Genomic DNA, 17,467 nt, shown 5'->3' with positions numbered 1-17,467 from the left:
GGATAGGGGGAATTTTGACATTCTAGTTTCTAACTCCACAAAAACAAGGCAGAAAGGCTTGTGAAAAGTGTATGTATCATAGTTTTGGTTGTAACACTGAATTGTTGAATAGATCACTGTGCCAAGGAGGGAATCTCTTTAGGGTCAGTGACCCTATGGCCTTGGCAGAGGCTTGCACTCTCTGAGTGCTTCTAGTTTGTTATAACACACCGGTAATGACTTTTCATAGTGCTGTGATGTTGCTCACTGTAACTGCAAAAACAAAACAAATCCTGTAAAATAATCAAACTGAGCACGAGAATTCAAATTTGAATAAATTCACTCAAAAACTAGAGCAGTCTGAGATTTCCAACATCCGCCAATCCGGATCCAGATCACCTCCAAAATTCAGTGGAGTCTTCCATGGCCTAATATTTATGTGGGGTGCAAATTTGGTGAAAATCCGTGAAGTAGTTTTTTTTAACGTAATCCTTCAAAGCCTATATAAAGTGAAATCTTGATCCAGAATCCAGATTAGGATCACCTCCAAAATTTCATGGAGTCTTCCATGGCCTAATATCTATCTGTGGTGAAAATTTCATCAACATCAGTGCAGCAGTTTTAATGTAATCGTGCTAACAGATAGACAGACAAATAAATAAACGCCAATGATTTTATCATGTCCTTGGCGGACATAAAAAAACAACACAATTACGATGGGGATTAACTTGTCAACTGGCTCATCTGCAATGAGTCCCAAGGTGTGGGACGTGAAAAGTGATTAATAATAAATAAATAAAAACTGCTTTGATTTTCAACTTTGTAGCAAAGTTCAGAATTACCCAAAATATCTGATTGTTTTTTAAAAGTAACCATAATTAATAAAAGAAACCTGTGAGATTTATCTCACATAGTTTAACAGAATATATCATCTTTGTCTCATGTGTTACACAAAACTATCATTAAAGGTCTGTGTGGGCAGCAAAAGATTTTCAGATTTCAACGTCGGCCACGGCTGATCTACATAACATCAGATGGTAAAAAATAAAAGCCATTACAATTTCATAAAGCAGGATCATCACATGTTTTGTCCAACCAATAGCAAAAAAACACAGATATTCAATTTACAGTGATATAAAACTGCGAAAAGTCAAACTTTAACTTAAATGATTAAATGATTATCAATAAGTATTTTTTATGCTTCTTGACTCAACTGTTCAACTAATCAAGCTCATCTCTTTCTTTTGTAAATAAAATACTAAAGTGGTCCTGCGGGCTCCGTGTCCTTTTTCTTTAGGCGTCGGACCACTATGATGAACAAAATAACTGTGCAGACAAAGAAAACACAAGTCAGACATAATGCAGTTGGCAACACAATCACATTGTCGGGGGATCAAATGACGACCTCTGTAACGTTTATCACACTCACCTACAAATCCAAGTGTTCCAGCCAGGATCCCGATCGTGGTTCCTATTCCATATTTATGGGAATGGGTGCCTGGTTCCATGTAGCAGTGGCCCAACTGCGTGCAGTTGCACACTCTCACTGGTGTTTTGAGAAGAAAGTGTGAACATGTTTAATCTGTTTGAGATACAAAGTGTCGCTTGAAGAAAACAGAATCCACTCACCCTCAAGCTTGTGTGTGATGCCCATCCCGGCGCTGTCTTTGATGTTAACAGGAAGCATAAATGTTTGATCTTGTGTTGGAAATTTCTTCAGGGTCAGTTTGGCCGTAATATCTGCATGACACACAATGTGAGGTTTCACTTCTACGCCTTCTTCAACTGTACTTACTTTTCTGACACATGGCATGTCATCGTACCATCAACAGGTTGCAGGTCCCAGTTTGGGGATTTCTTGGTGTGGGCTAAGGTGAAACTGAAGGGCTGAGAGAAGGGGGCGGCATCCTCGTCATGGGCCTGGATGATGATGGGCTCAGGCTTCATGACACAGATGAAAGCCTGCGAGTTTTTCATTTTGGGGTAGTTGTCGTTCACATCCAGCAAATTCACAGACACAACGCGCTCAGCCGACTTCTCCGGGTTGTCTTTAGAGAGAAGCCAAACAACGTTACAAAAAACCCCACAGATTTTTCTGTCTATATTTAAGCATGATAATGCTTATTTTCTTTAAAACAAGCAAAGAAAAAGAAAAACTGCACATGCAAAAACTCAAAAACTATCACTATGAGTCTGGCCAGAGTCCTCCAATCAGCTAGAGCGCCATCCCAACCTGGATGCAAGAATTTTGATTATTATCAATCAATCAATCAATTTTTTTTTATATAGCGCCAAATCACAACAAACAGTTGCCCCAAGGCGCTTTATATTGTAAGGCAAGGCCATACAATAATTATGTAAAACCCCAACGGTCAAAACGACCCCCTGTGAGCAAGCACTTGGCTACAGTGGGAAGGAAAAACTCCCTTTTAACAGGAAGAAACCTCCAGCAGAACCAGGCTCAGGGAGGGGCAGTCTTCTGCTGGGACTGGTTGGGGCTGAGGGAGAGAACCAGGAAAAAGACATGCTGTGGAGGGGAGCAGAGATCGATCACTAATGATTAAATGCAGAGTGGTGCATACAGAGCAAAAAGAAAAAGAAACAGTGCATCATGGGAACCCCCCAGCAGTCTACGTCTATAGCAGCATAACTAAGGGATGGTTCAGGGTCACCTGATCCAGCCCTAACTATAAGCTTTAGCAAAAAGGAAAGTTTTAAGCCTAATCTTAAAAGTAGAGAGGGTGTCTGTCTCCCTGATCTGAATTGGGAGCTGGTTCCACAGGAGAGGAGCCTGAAAGCTGATTATAATTACTATTATTTTTTAACCATTGAGAGATGAGCTCATCTTCAATGTTTCTGTCTTATTTAGTTATAACTTAGTAAAGAGTTAATAAAAATATCCAGTCTGGACTATCTGCTGTGTTTTGTTGTGTCTTTGTTGGCTCTGAATCGGTCTCGAGGCTGTTTAAAACTTGAAGGTGGTGCTGTTCCACAGCTGCAAACCACACATTTTTCTGGGCCGCACCCCTCCTCATGATTATTCAGTATGACTGGTGGAGCCATTTGTGACATTCTGGCCTGAATCTGTGGTAACACTCCACTGAGTGTTCAACGTGCTTGGCTCTGAGTTGCATCTCACTTGTTTTCAAAGGGAGTGTAGAATTCACAAGATAAGTAGGTCCTGTGCTGGCTCTGAGGCCTGTTAGTGCCTGTGCTTAGCTCCAGATGCTGCAGTATGAGTCCATCACAGGTAATTTCTCCAGTTAAGAGTCGTACACATTTACAGCCGGGTGCACTGGGACAATCCAGATGAAATGTCTTGTCCAAGGAGACTGGTGATTTTACCCACTGAACTACTGCTCTACGAATTCAATGAACAAAATTTGGATTAGGATTAAGTACGAGGGTAGGCTGAAAAATTCTAAGGCTCACCAAGAAGGAGAAATGCCATTTCAATAAAACTTGGCATGCATTAAGTTCACCTCTTCTGATGACTAACTGTGTTTTTTTCTTCCACGTTGTGAGGTAGTTTGTGGTTCATAGCCAAGTTTGAAAGTTCGTGGTAGAGGGAAACGGCAAAAATGGACAAAATCTGGCATCGCAGTGTCATTAAGTACCTGCATAAGAAGGGGTTAAAACCCAAGCACATTCATGCGGATATGGTTGCTACATTAGGGGATGAAGCTCCCTCCATATCTACAGTGCAGAAGTGGGCAGCTGAATTTAAGAGGGGCAGAGAGAGCCTTGAAGACGACCCAAGGTCTGGGTAGCCTGCAACAGCCACAACCCAGAAAAACATTGACCTTGTTCATGAAATGGTGATGGACGACAGACGATCGACGATTAATCAGCTAGCAGATGCTGTGGGAATATCCCGTGAGAGAATTGAACACATTCTGCATGAAGAACTTGGAATGTCAAAGGTGTCAGCTAGGTGGGTGCTACGTCTTTTGACGCCTGATCAGAAACGCACCAGGCTAGGCATGTTGAAGGCAAACTTGGTGCAATTTGAAGAGGATCCAGCCAATTACATGGAACGTTTTCTTACCCAGTATGAGCATTGTGTTCGTGGACTATATTGAAAAGGGACAAACCATAAATGGACAGTACTATTCTAACCTACTGAGACAGTTACGCGAGGCTATGAAAAAGAAGCGACCAGGAAAGCTGACGAAAGGGGTGCTGTTCCATCAAGACAATGCCCCAGCTCACAAGTCAACAGTGGCCATGGCCACTATCCACGAGTGTGGATTCGAACTGGTAGATCACTCACCATACTCCCCTGACTTGGCACCCTCGGACTTTCATCTGTTCCCAAACCTGAAAAAAAACTTGGCTGGGAAGCACTATTGGAGCAATGATGAGGTGATGGCTGTCGTTGAGGACTATTTTACTCTCAAGATGAAAGCTTCTATGCCAAGGGAATCGAAGCACTCAAGCACCACTGGAAGAAGTGTGTGGAGTTACAGGGAGACTATGTAGAAAAATAACCCTGAATTTGTTCAATTCGACAACTGCATCATAGTCAGCCTTAGAACTTTTCAGCCTACCCTCGTACAGTAAATCGTTAAGGCCACATCGGTGTCGAAGTGGTTAGTGCAGTCACTCCCAAGACAGAAGGCTCCTGGTTCGAGACTGTCGAGCTGTGCCAGGAAGGTCTTCTTCTAGCGATTGGTGGTGGTGGTAAATCTTTTGTGGTGAAATACCTGGATAAACTAACACCCTGTTTACACCAAGTCCAGGACCGAGTTTTGATCGAAAAATGGCCTCTGCTCACCATCACTTGCACTGACTCCCACTGGGGTTGCAGGCAGGTCACAATAGGGTCTCCAAGGTTGGACAAAAGATCCATCTTAGTCGCCGTTACTCTCCATCGGTCTCCAACAGGTGTGCGAGTGTACTGAACTGTTTAAAACACTTGCACAAGTTGTGTGACCAGTTAACAGATACAACCCCAATTCCAATGAAGTTGGGACGGTGTGTAAAATGTAAATAAAAACAGAATAGGATTTGAAAATCCTATTCAACCTATATTCAACTGAATACACCACAAAGACAAGATATTTAATGTTCAAACTGATAAACTTTGTTGTTTTTGTGCTAATATTTGCTCATTTTGAAATGGATACCTGCAACACATTTCAAAAAAGTTGGGACGGGGCAACAAAAGACTTAGTCCATGGGCCAAGCAGGTTTTCGGTACCACTTAAGGGGAAAAGATGACACTTAGAATCCACCCTCAGTTTATCATGGCCTACACAAAAATGTATGATAGCCATCCCAGGGTGGTAGCTGTAGTCAAGTAGGGGTCAATGAAGAATTACACAAAGGTCAAACTTTAAAAATGCTCCATTCATGTTGAAAACTATATCACATTACTTGTGTGATCATAACAATTCCAAAAAGGTATAGTTTGGACTATCTATGATGGAATGTTCAAAACAGCAAAAATGGTGACAAAGGTCAATTTCAGTTTGTACAGGGGTCAAATATTAAAGTTGTTCCAATTTCAGTAAAAAAATATGCAAATGGATCCACCAGTGATACTGAATAATACTGAATAATCATGAGGTGGGGTGCGGGCCAGAAAAATGTGTGGTTTGCAGCTGTGGAGCAGCACCTCCTTCAAGTTTTAAACAGCCTCGAGACAGATTCAGAGCCAACAAAGACACAACAAAACACAGCAGATAGTCCAGACTGGATATTTTTATTAACTGTTTACTAAGTTATAACTAAATAAGACAGAAACATTGAAGATGAGCTCATCTTTCAATGGTTAAAAAATAATATTAATAACCCGGACTGTTGAACAACTGAAGTTTCAACAATTAGTGTCTTCAGTTCCCAAACGCTTATTGAGTGTTGTTAGAAGGAAAGGTGATGTAACACAGTGGTAAACATACCACTGTCCCAGCTTTTTTGAAACATATTGCAGGCATCCATTTGTGATCACAGATGTGAAAACTGCCCATGCCATGGGCACTAACACACCCCCATACCATACTAACATACCCCCATACCATCACAGACGCTGGCTTTTGAACTTTGTGCTGGTCATGGAGGATACGCGTCCATGATTTCCAAAAACAATTTCAAATGTGGACTCATCAGGCCACAGCACATTTTCCCAGTCTTTTGTTGCCCCTGTCCCAACTTTTTGAAACGTGTTGCAGGCATCCATTTCAAAATGAGCAAATATTTGCACAAAACAAAAAAGTCTCAGTTTGAACATTAAATATCTTGTCTTTATGGTGTATTCAATTGAATATAGATTAAAGAGGATTTGCAAATCATTGTATTCTGTTTTTATTTACATATCACACAACGTCCCAACTTCATTGGAATTGGGGATGCATATGGGTCTCATAATCTGTCTTGATAAACTCTCACAGGTCTCAACTCACTCTCAACTTGATCCTATGGGTCGTGATAGACTCTCAATTGACGTTGCATCAATGATCGTGGCTTTTAACATATTTTTCACTCACACAATGCAGTCGGAATGCAAGTTTGGTGTAAACGCAAATAACAGATCACAACTGAGACCAGCCAAGACTCGTGAGAGTTGACAAAATGTCATGATCTTGTAGGTTTTCCATTCATCATCTGTCTCAGCGACAGATATCTGAAGCTTTTGTACAACAATCATTTCCACATAAATTCAGCATTATTTCATCATAAAAGGTGGCAGAAGTGATCAGAGAGCCGCCGCTAAATGATTTGCTAGCTGATGCGTTCATTGCGCGTCAGACATTTCAAAGCGTCACGGAATTTCGCCTTGTTTCTGCTTAAAACTGACTTTAGAATGATTTAAGAGGTTTTACCTTTATCATCTGATGGCTAATAATCACATTAATCCATTTGATTGCTTTGGGTGAAGAGACTCCGTCTCAGACGTGCTGCTGTGGTCCGAAATGACACCGATTTTTAGGGGCGGACCAAAATGTGGCATAACTGGTCAACCTCTGTACTGAAGAGTTGAATGGGTCTGTTTATCCGTGTTATTGACAAATGATGTGTATTATAACAACAACCAAAGTCTAGTTATCTCCCCTTGAAGATATTGAACTGGAATTTTTTTCTTTCATGCACATCTTCATATGGCGTGCTGCCACAGTGTCAGGTTTCACTGAAATCTGTGAACCAGTGTAGGAGGAATTGTGCTGACAAAACTCATGGACAAACAAATTTCTATATATTATGGGTGAGTATAGTAAATCTTAAAAACAAAAAAGACCTCCGCTCACCCTTTTCGTATGCTGTGACGGTGACTTCAAATGTCTGCAGGATTTCTCTGTCCAGTTTCTCTTTGGTCTTAATCTCACCCGTGGCACTGTTGATCTCCAGCCAGCCCTGAGAATCGCCATCCAGCTTAAAACTTCATAGGACACAACAGTAAATACTCATAAGGCCACAAGTACACCGAAGAATATCCTAAATCATCAATGATTTAACTGGAAATGTAAATAAGAGGTCATCCCAAAGTCACTGCCGCTCTACCTACACTGAGTATTGTATTGCTGGTGCTGTGCACGACTTTTGCTGAGTGAAATTCTTTGTACATCTTTCATATTTAAACCACGTCTGACCTTAAGTCTTTGCCCTCTGGATCCTTTGCCTCCACAGTGAGCAGCACTGCTCCCACAGTGATGTTCTCGTGCACAGTCACATCCAGGATGTCCAGGCTGAACTCTGGATCCTCATCTACATCGGTGACAGATACAGAGACAAAGGTCGAGGAGTTGCTGCCATACTCCAGACCTGTCATCAGTGGCTCCAGGTTACGAGCATCAATCTTCAGGTTATAGGAGGGTGACGACTCAAAGTCTAGTGGCTACGAAGAGAGGGACAGACTGGTGAGACAAAGATCAGATCAAGCAACAGAATCTGTTTGAGGTTTGTTGAAAGTACAGGAAGTGATACAAAAAGCTCTGCTGTCAGTCAGCAATGCTCTTTGTCCTCACCTGAAGCCATTACAGTAACAATAAAATGTTAGACTCCCCACTGACACATTTGAACAAGCCAAGTAAAAACTAACTAATATTAGTACTGACAATGAACACAGCAAATCAGTGCATGTTGTCTGAAGCCCCTTTCACACCAGGCCCACTTGAAGTTGCGTTGTGCGGTGTCATGATGACACCATGTGGATGCAACCTAGTGCACAGACGTTGTAGCTCAATGCCAGAACACCATGACGGACGCAAAGGACGAAGCGAATCGGACGGCAAAAATTAAACATGTTTAATTTTTTTCTGCATCGAGCACAGGACACAGAAAGGAAGTGGTTTCAACGCAAGTCAGGGCAAAGCAACGGTACTCAACGTGACTGGAAGCCACACCCTCACAATACAACGTTACCTGATGCCAATTTATGATTCCTGCTGTGTCCCATTGTTCCCAAAGTATAAATCATGCAGGATTTTTTTATACCGTGTACACAATGCAGTGAAACTACATGCTCAAACTGCTGCAGCTCCTCGCTCTTCCAGCAGGTATCAAGCAAAACATTTTTTTTTTTTAAATACTGAATTCTTCCCAATGGGACTTCTGGTCACCTATGTTGACTTACTGTGTTCATCGCTTTCCCTTTTGCTTTATTTTATTGTTGTTTTTGTCACGTTCAGTCAGAGTTGAAGGTCTACTGCATTTAGTCGGCTCCAGGATGCTAACACTGCCAAAAGTAGGTGCTGTTCTAGGGGCATAAATTTCACTATTTCATCTATGACATCGCCACAGAAAGTGTGTCATGTCAATGTTGCTGTATTTTTAACCCATGAAGACTGTGAATCATTTACTCAAACGCTGAGGTAGAAAAAAAATCAGTGTTGATAAAGAAAATAATTAAACAGGAAAAACCAAAAAGACCTACATCTTTACAGTGAAAAAATTATAATCAGAGATGAGAGATGTACATGTTGTAGTAGTGTTCAGAATAATAGTAGTGTTATGTGACTAAAAAGATTAATCCAGGATTTGAGTACATTTCTTATTGTTACATGGGAAACAAGGTACCAGTAGATTCAGTAGATTCTCACAAATCCAACAAGACCAAGCATTCATGATATGCACACTCTTAAGGCTATGAAATTGGGCTATTTGTAAAGAAAAAGTAGAAAAGGGGGTGTTCACAATAATAGTAGCATCTGCTGTTGACACTACAAACTCAAAACTGTTATGTTCAAACTGCTTTTTTAGCAATCCTGTGAATCACTAAACTAGTATTTCAATCAATCAATCAATTTTTTTATATAGCGCCAAATCACAACAAACAGTTGCCCCAAGGCGCTTTATATTGTAAGGCAAGGCCATACAATAATTATGTAAAACCCCAACGGTCAAAACGACCCCCTGTGAGCAAGCACTTGGCTACAGTGGGAAGGAAAAACTCCCTTTTAACAGGAAGAAACCTCCAGCAGAACCAGGCTCAGGGAGGGGCAGTCTTCTGCTGGGACTGGTTGGGGCTGAGGGAGAGAACCAGGAAAAAGACATGCTGTGGAGGGGAGCAGAGATCGATCACTAATGATTAAATGCAGAGTGGTGCATACAGAGCAAAAAGAGAAAGAAACAGTGCATCATGGGAACCCCCCAGCAGTCTACGTCTATAGCAGCATAACTAAGGGATGGTTCAGGGTCACCTGATCCAGCCCTAACTATAAGCTTTAGCAAAAAGGAAAGTTTTAAGCCTAATCTTAAAAGTAGTATTTAGTTGTATAACCACAGTTTTTCATGATTTCGTCACATCTGCGAGGCATGGAGTCAACCAACTTGTGGCACCTTTCAGCTGTTATTCCACTCCAAGATTATTTAACAACATTGCACAATTCATTCACATTTCTTGGTTTTGCTTCAGAAACAGCTTTTTTGATGTCACCCCACAAGCTCTCAATTGGATTTAGGTCCGGGGATTGGGTAGGCCACTCCAAAACATTAATTTTGTTGGTTTGGAACCAAGATTTTGCTCGTTTACTAGTGTGCTTGGGGTCATTGTCTTGTTGAAACACCCATTTCAAGGGCATGTCCTCTTCAGCATAAGGCAACATGACCTCTTCAAGTATTCTGACATATCCAAACTGATCCATGATACCTGGTATGCGATATATAGGCCCAACACCATAGTAGGAGAAACATGCCCATATCATGGTGCTTGCACCACCATGCTTCACTGTCTTCACTGTGAACCGTGGCTTGAATTCAGAGTTTGGGGTCGTCTCACAAACTGTCTGCGGCCCTTGGACCCAAAAGGACAATTTTACTCTCATCAGTCCACAAAATATTCCTCCACTTCTCTTTAGGCCAGTTGATGTGTTCTTTGGCAAATTGTAACCTCTTCTGCACGTCTTTTATTTAACAGAGGGACTTTGTGGGGGATTCTTGCAAATAAATGAGCTTCACAGAGGCGTCTTCTAACTGTCACAGCACTTACAGGTAACTCCAGACTGTCTTTGATCATCCTGGAGCTGATCAGTGGGTGAGCCTTTGCCATTCTGGTTATTCTTCTATCCATTTTGATGGTTGTTTTCCGTTTTCTTCCACGTGTCTCTGTTTTTTTTTTTTTATCAATTTTAAAGCATTGGAGATCATTGTAGATGAACAGCCTATAATTTTTTTGCACCTGCGTATAAGTTTTCCCCTCTCCAATCAACTTTTTAATCAAACTACGCTGTTCTTCTGAACAATGTCTTGAACGTCCCATTTTATTCAGGCTTTCAAAGAGAAAAGCATGTTCAACAGGTGCTGGCTTCATCCTTAAATAGGGGACACCTGATTCACACCTGTTTGTTCCACAAAATTGACGAACTCACTGACTGAATGCCACACTACTATTATTGTGAACACCCCCTTTTCTGCTTTTTTTTTACTAATAGCCCAATTTCATAGCCTTAAGAGTGTGCATATCATGAATGCTTGGTCTTGTTGGATTTGTGAGAATCTACTGAATCTACTGGTACCTTGTTTCCCATGTAACAATAAGAAATATACTCAAAACCTGGATTCATCTTTTTAGTCACATAGCACTACTATTATTCTGAACAATACTGTATGTCCTGGTAGTCAGGAGGATATAATGGGTGCATGACAGAGACCTGTTACCTGGGCTACGACTACTTGGCCGACACCACTGCCATCTGTTTCTACAGTAAATGCTCCGTCATCATTTCCAGCAGAGATGTGGAACTCAATCTGGGAGCTGCCACTGCCAGGATCATCAGCATCTGTCGCTCTGATGGTCAGCACTGTGTGACCCACAGGTGTGTCCTCTGCGAGATTGTGGCTGCCATACTATACACCAACACGCAGACAAATGTCAGCACAAGAAAAAAGTCAACTGCTGGTTAATTGTTTCAAATACTTACGTCATTTTTTTCAAACACCGGTAGCTCGTTGTTGATATCGATGACCTTGATGATGATTTTACACTCTTGGCTGTGATCTGTGAGACAGAAGATGCTTCAGTTTGGAGTGAAAACAGACTCACTTACTTACAGGTGTAAGTAAGTGAGTAAACTCACTACTTACAGGTGTGTCCCTGTCAGGTTTTGTACCTGGGTCCTTGACATTTATGTTGAGATGATAAACCGTAGAGTCCTTCCTCTGTAGCACACGCAGCACCTTAATTTCTCCAGACACTGCGTCAATGGAGAAGATGTTGTCTGGAGTGGGGGCTGGATCTTGGGACATAATGGTGTAAATCAGCATGGAATTCACTGTTCCAGGTTCATCATCATCGGTGGCCTCCAGTGTTCCTACAACGCTGCCTGGAACAAGAAACGGTAATCAAGTAGAAGTAGAGATAAAAAAAGTCAAAGTCAAAGAAACATGATCAAGTTTGACACTGTGCTGAGGTCATTTCACCTTACCTATATGCTCATTCTCCTGCAACTCAAATACACTCACGTTCCCACACTGAGGACTGTTGTCATTCACGTCCTCCACCACGACTTGAATCTCCATGGGCGGATCAACCTCTTTGCCATCTTTATCCTCTGCCAACACCACCACAATGTACTGAAACAGAACAGGGAAAAGATCCAGGAAATACTGGATGCGACACTTATTCTTTGTTATAACTGGACTTAGCTCTGTTAATGTTGGGTGTTTGACTACAGCTGAACCATCTTAAGGAAAACACCACTTGTGGTGAGTAGTAGTAAATGTGATCAAACTAGCCTTGTTTGATTTCTAGCATGATGGTGTACAGTCCATGTCTGGCAACCATGATCTTTAAGGACACTATCTTCCACTAAGCGCAGAGGAGTGCAGAGCGCACCATAAAGTGTGATTACAAGTTTACAGCTGACACATTTTGTAATTTTCATGTCCAGTGTCTGTCAGGTCTTGCCCCTGCTCGGTCCTCACCCATCATGTTTGTTGTCAGTCTTTTTATTGATTTTCCTTTTGTCTGCTTTTTTGACAGTCTGATTATTTCACTTTGTCACAGCTGCTTGTTTTCTGTTCATCACACCATAGCCACATCTTGAGTTCTGTTCTGGTTTAGTTTAGTCTTTGAACCACCGTCTTTGATTTTGGTTCATTACTGCTTTTGTTACAGCTTGTTTTCTGTTCATTACACATCAGCCACTTATTGAGTTATGTTCTAGTTTAGTCTTCATCCTTTACTTTCTGGTTAGTCAGTCACTGTCTTGAGCACATTTGTAAATCAGGTTTTTCTGTACACTCCTGCCACATGTTGAGTTCTGATTTAGTTTTGATCCACACTTTTTGATTGCATTTGATTACTTGTGTCACTAAGTTTATTTGTCAGGTTTATCACATTTGTTTTCAGTTATATTATTCATGTCAGTTCTGTTCTAGTTTTAGCTTTTGGATTTTCTTGTTCTCCAACCTGATTCTGTTCATGTTTAGTCTCTATGCCATCTTGGATATTTTAGTATCATTTGTCATGTCCATCTTGTCACTGCACTCCTTTCTCTGTTCTTATATTTTCACATCCAGTTTCTTTTGGATCACAGTCACGTCCTCGGATCACTCCACTCTCTTGCCAATCACCTTCTCAGCTCTGTTGGCCACGCCCAGTTTTGTATGTCACCTCCTTGTCCACCTGTCACAGCCTTCTCTCATCTCACAGCCTCTCACCTCTGTTAGGCCACGCCCTCCTCCTGCCTGCACACCACACCTGCTCCATATCACCTCCTAATTAACTCTGTGTAGTGCTCTCAACACTGACGGCATAATTCACTTTCTTATGAGTATTCTGTTAGGTGCCATGTGATTCATATAATAGGAGCGGCCCCTTTAAGAGTTCGGGTGACGTGCTCTTTTTTTGGCCTGCCTTTCTGTTGGCGCGTGGCGCCATGTTGTAGTCCATATATTCTTACGGCGACATGTTGGTAGTCTGTTAATAAACTCGACTCAAAGAGTCTTAATGAGAGAAATTTTGGCTCGTCTTTTCATCAAAAGACAACTTCTACACTGGTGACCTCGACGTTTGTCTGCTGGACGTATCCAGATCATCATGACTGCCAACGCTGTGTCTCTCAAGCTCCCCGAATTCTGGGAATCTTCTGCTTCAGCCTGGTTTGCTCAGACTGAAGCACAGTTTGCCTTGCGTCAGATCTCCTCTGACGAAACTAAATACTACTACGTAGTATCTGCCCTCGGAAGTTCTACGGCATCAAGAGTGGTGAGCCTTCTTAAAAGTCCTCCTCTGACGGACAAGTATGAAACTCTGAAGGAATACTTACTTCGAACATTCGAACTGTCTAATGCTGAGAGGGCCAATAGGCTTTTCAGTCTTCAAGGGCTTGGTGACAGCAAGCCTTCAGAGCTAATGGACAGAATGCTCGACCTGCTTGGCGACAACAAGCCAGATTTCCTTTTCCTCCACCTTTTTCTTACCGCCAACTGCCTGCTCATTGTGAGAGCCTGCTTTGGCCAACACTGCCAGCACTGATTGCAGAGCACTGGCTGCTGAGGCTGACAGGTGTTTCCTGGCGAGTCAGCAACCCTGCGCAGCCGCCCTTCTCCCTGCTGGTGTTGTATCAGAGGTACCGGATGATCATATGCTCATCGCAGCAGCAGCGCCCCGCGTCGGCAGCGGTCTTCAGGTGTGTGCTTCTACCACGCCAGGTTTGGCCCAAGGCCAAACGATGCCGTTCTCCATGCAGCTTCAGTGGAGTGGGAACCGCCACGGCCGGCGCTCCTAGTGGCCGTGAGCGTCGGCCATGCCGGCAGGCTGCTCTTCATCCATGACTCCGTCTCTGGCCGACGTTTCCTCTGCGACACAGGGGCACAGCGGAGTCTACTGCCTGCTTCACAGGTGGATGTGGTAGCTGACACCCACGGCCCCCCATGGAAGCCGCCAATGGTAGCTCCATCCGTACGTACGGCACAAGGCATGTGAACTGTGTTTTAGGGGCCAACGCTTTAGCTGGGACTTTGTGACTGCCAAAGTAGCCGTTCCCCTCTTAGGATCAGACTTTTTGTGTGCATATGGACTGTTGGTGGACGTTACAAATCAGCGCTTGATCGACGCCATAACTTTCTGTTCGTATGATGCTTCCTCAACGACTCCGATGCACTGCACTTCTCCAGCCTGCTCTCTGTCACGGACAGTTTCCAGCGTCTGCTCGCCGAGTTCCCAGCACTCACACAGCCCACTTTCTCCTCTTCCACGGCCAAGCACGGTGTCGAGCTACCGACAGCTCAACGACGCGACAACGCCTGACCGCTATCCAGTACCGCACATCCAGGATTTTTCAGCGCACCTGGCTGGTAAGGTCATTTTTTCAAAAGTGGACCTGATCAGAGGATACCATCAAGTGCCCGTACACCCTCTCGACATCCCAAAAACAGCTGTGATCACGCTGTTTGGTTTATTTGAGTTCCTGCGCACCCCGTTTGGCCTCAAGAATGCTGCTCAAACTTTCCAGCGGCTCATGGACTTTGTGTTACGGGATCTGCCTTTCGTGTTTGTGTACCTTGACGACATCCTGGTGGCCAGTTCATCACCTTCAGAGCACCTTTTGCACCTACGCACTCTGTTCGAGCGACTTGCCGAGCACGGGCTCATCATCAATTCAGCCAAGTGCCAGTTCGGCCTGTCCACCATAGACTTTCTGGGGCACAGAGTCACAAAGGATGGGGTCGTTCCTCTTCCGTCAAAAGTGGAGGCCATCACCACTTTCCCACTCCCACTCACTGTCAAAGCCTTACAGGAGTTCCTAGGCATGATTAACTTCTACCACCGTTTTCTCCCCAGGGCCGCCCAAATCATGCGGCCCTTGTACGAGGCTCTGAAAGGCGGCAAGCCTAAGCACACTGTGGGCTGGAGCCCGGAAAGAGACAAGGCTTTTGCGGACGCTAAGACAGCCCTGGCTAAAGCCGCCATGTTGGCCCATCCCTCCTCCTCCGCTCCAAATTGCACTTACCACGGACGGCTCAGACTATGCAGTCGGTGCGGTTTACGAGCAGTGGGTGGATAATGCCTGGCAGCCTCTCGCCTTTTTCAGCAGGCAGTTGCGTCCCAGTGAACGGAAGTATAGCACCTTCGATCAGGAGCTACATGGGGTGTACCTCGCCATCCGACACTTTCGTTCACTGCTGGAGGGACGCCAGTTCACCGTTTTTGTGGACCACAAGCCTCTGACTTTCGCCATGTCCAAAGTCACTCAGCCATGGTCAGGCAGGCAACAGCGACAGCTGACTTACATTTTGGAGTTCACAACGGACATTGCACACCTTTCTGGAAAGCACAACCATGTCGCAGATTGCCTCTCCCGTGCTGTTGCGGGGGCGGTCCACCTTGGCCTGGATTATGACAGCATGGCAGCAGAGCAGGCCACAGACCCAGACGTGCAAGTTTGCCGTTCATCCGTTACTGGGCTGCAGCTGCAGGATGTGGCATGTGGCGACGCTGGCACCACTCTGCTTTGCGACGTCTCCATGGGCTCTCCTAGGCCAGTTGTGCCTGCGAATGGAGGCGACCTGTTTTTGACGCCATCCATGGCCTCTCACACCCTGGAACCAAGGCCTCACAACGGCTGGTGGCAGCCAAGTTTGTGTGGCATGGTCTCAAAAAGGACGTGAGAGACTGGGTGAACACCTGTGTAGCATGCCAAAGTACACCGCCACACCAAAGCGCCACTGGAACAGTTTTGAGTACCGGAACGACGTTTCGACCACGTCAACAACGACCTCGTTGGCCCGCTTCCGCCCTCCCCAGGGTTACACTCATCTACTCACTATGGTCGACAGGACCACACGGTGGGCAGAGGCTGTCCCACTGTCATCTATAACATCGGCTGATGTGGCACGGGCATTTATTGGCACCTGGGTGTGCCGTTTTGGCACCCCATCAGACATTTCCTCGGACTGGGGCGTTCAATTTACCTCTGACCTTTGGAACGCTGTTGCAGGTAGCTTGGGAGTTAACTCCACCGCACCACGGCCTACCACCCCCAGAGTAATGGCCTCTGCGAACGTTTTCACAGATCGATGAAAGCCTCCCTGTGTGCTAGCCTGAAGGACAGTTCCTGGTCTGACAAACTCCCATGGGTTATGCTGGGCATCAGGACAGCACCGAAGGAAGACCTTCGCGCCTCCTCCGCAGAGCTGGTCTATGGTCAGCCATTACGGGTCCCCGGGGATTTCGTCCCTAACACCACGGCCCCTTGGTCAGCCACATTCCAGCGCTCCAGCCTGTTGGATAATGCCAGGCTGTTTGCTCCACTTCCTACTTCCTGTCACGGGTTTGCCGAACTCTCGCGTCCCCAGTAGCCTACAGTCTGCTGGCTATGTTTTCATTCGAGCAGATGGTCACCACGGACCTCTCCGCCCGCCTTACGAGGGCCCTTTCCGTGTCGTAGAACCTGGGAACAAGCACTTTGTGGTAGACATTGGGGGCAAGCCGGAGTGTATTTCTGTGGACCGCCTTAAGCCAGCTCACCTAGATCTGGCCACGCCAGTTGAGTTGGCGCAACCCCCAAAACGAGGGCGGCCTCTGACTAGACCCCCCTTTGCCTTTTCCCCCCGCCCCTCGACCATGCCGCAGGGGAGCCCCGCAGACAGCCACTGAAGGGGTGATTCCGCCTTCTCCCATGCGGCGGAGCCGCACTGGACGTTTGATTCGCCCCCCATGCCGTTGATGCATGTATTTCTCTCCTTTTCTTTTTATGTTCAGGTGTTAAAGTGAATTCTGAGGGGGCATGTGTAGTGCTCTCAACACTGACGGCATAATTCACTTTCTTATGAGTATTCTGTTAGTTGCCATGTTATTCATATAATAGAAGCGGTCCCTTTAAGAGTTCGGGTGACGTGCTCTTTTTTTGCCTGCCTTTCTGTCGGCGCGTGGCGCCATGTTTGTAGTCCATATATTCTTACGGCGACATGTTGGTAGTCTGTTAATAAACTCGACTCAAGAGTCTTAATGAGAGAAATTTCGGCTCGTCTTTTCATCAAAAGACAACTTCTACATCAGTGTATTTAAGCCCTGCATGTTTTCTTTTCCTTTGCTTGCTCGTTGATT

The 17,467-nt window shown here is 44.6% G+C and overlaps 1 protein-coding gene across 1 annotated transcript in view; it reads right to left on the bottom strand.

The window, feature by feature from the left end:
• Positions 1-834: 834 nt before the first annotated feature.
• The window catches only part of cdh17 (cadherin 17, LI cadherin (liver-intestine)), a 40,821-nt gene continuing 24,188 nt past the window's right edge, over positions 835-17,467 (bottom strand). Inside the window, 10 exon segments of the mRNA XM_034174875.1 lie at positions 835-1,305; positions 1,409-1,525; positions 1,609-1,719; positions 1,803-2,027; positions 7,227-7,357; positions 7,569-7,813; positions 11,074-11,262; positions 11,337-11,413; positions 11,526-11,738; positions 11,841-11,988. Of these exon segments, the coding sequence (XP_034030766.1) occupies positions 1,238-1,305; positions 1,409-1,525; positions 1,609-1,719; positions 1,803-2,027; positions 7,227-7,357; positions 7,569-7,813; positions 11,074-11,262; positions 11,337-11,413; positions 11,526-11,738; positions 11,841-11,988 (1,524 nt within the window). The 3' untranslated portion in view covers positions 835-1,237.

This window comes from Thalassophryne amazonica, chromosome 7, assembly GCF_902500255.1.
Source record: "Thalassophryne amazonica chromosome 7, fThaAma1.1, whole genome shotgun sequence".
Lineage (NCBI taxonomy): Eukaryota > Metazoa > Chordata > Actinopteri > Batrachoidiformes > Batrachoididae > Thalassophryne > Thalassophryne amazonica.
Note: the sequence above shows the minus strand (reverse complement) of the source record. Positions and strands in the feature narration are given on the sequence as shown.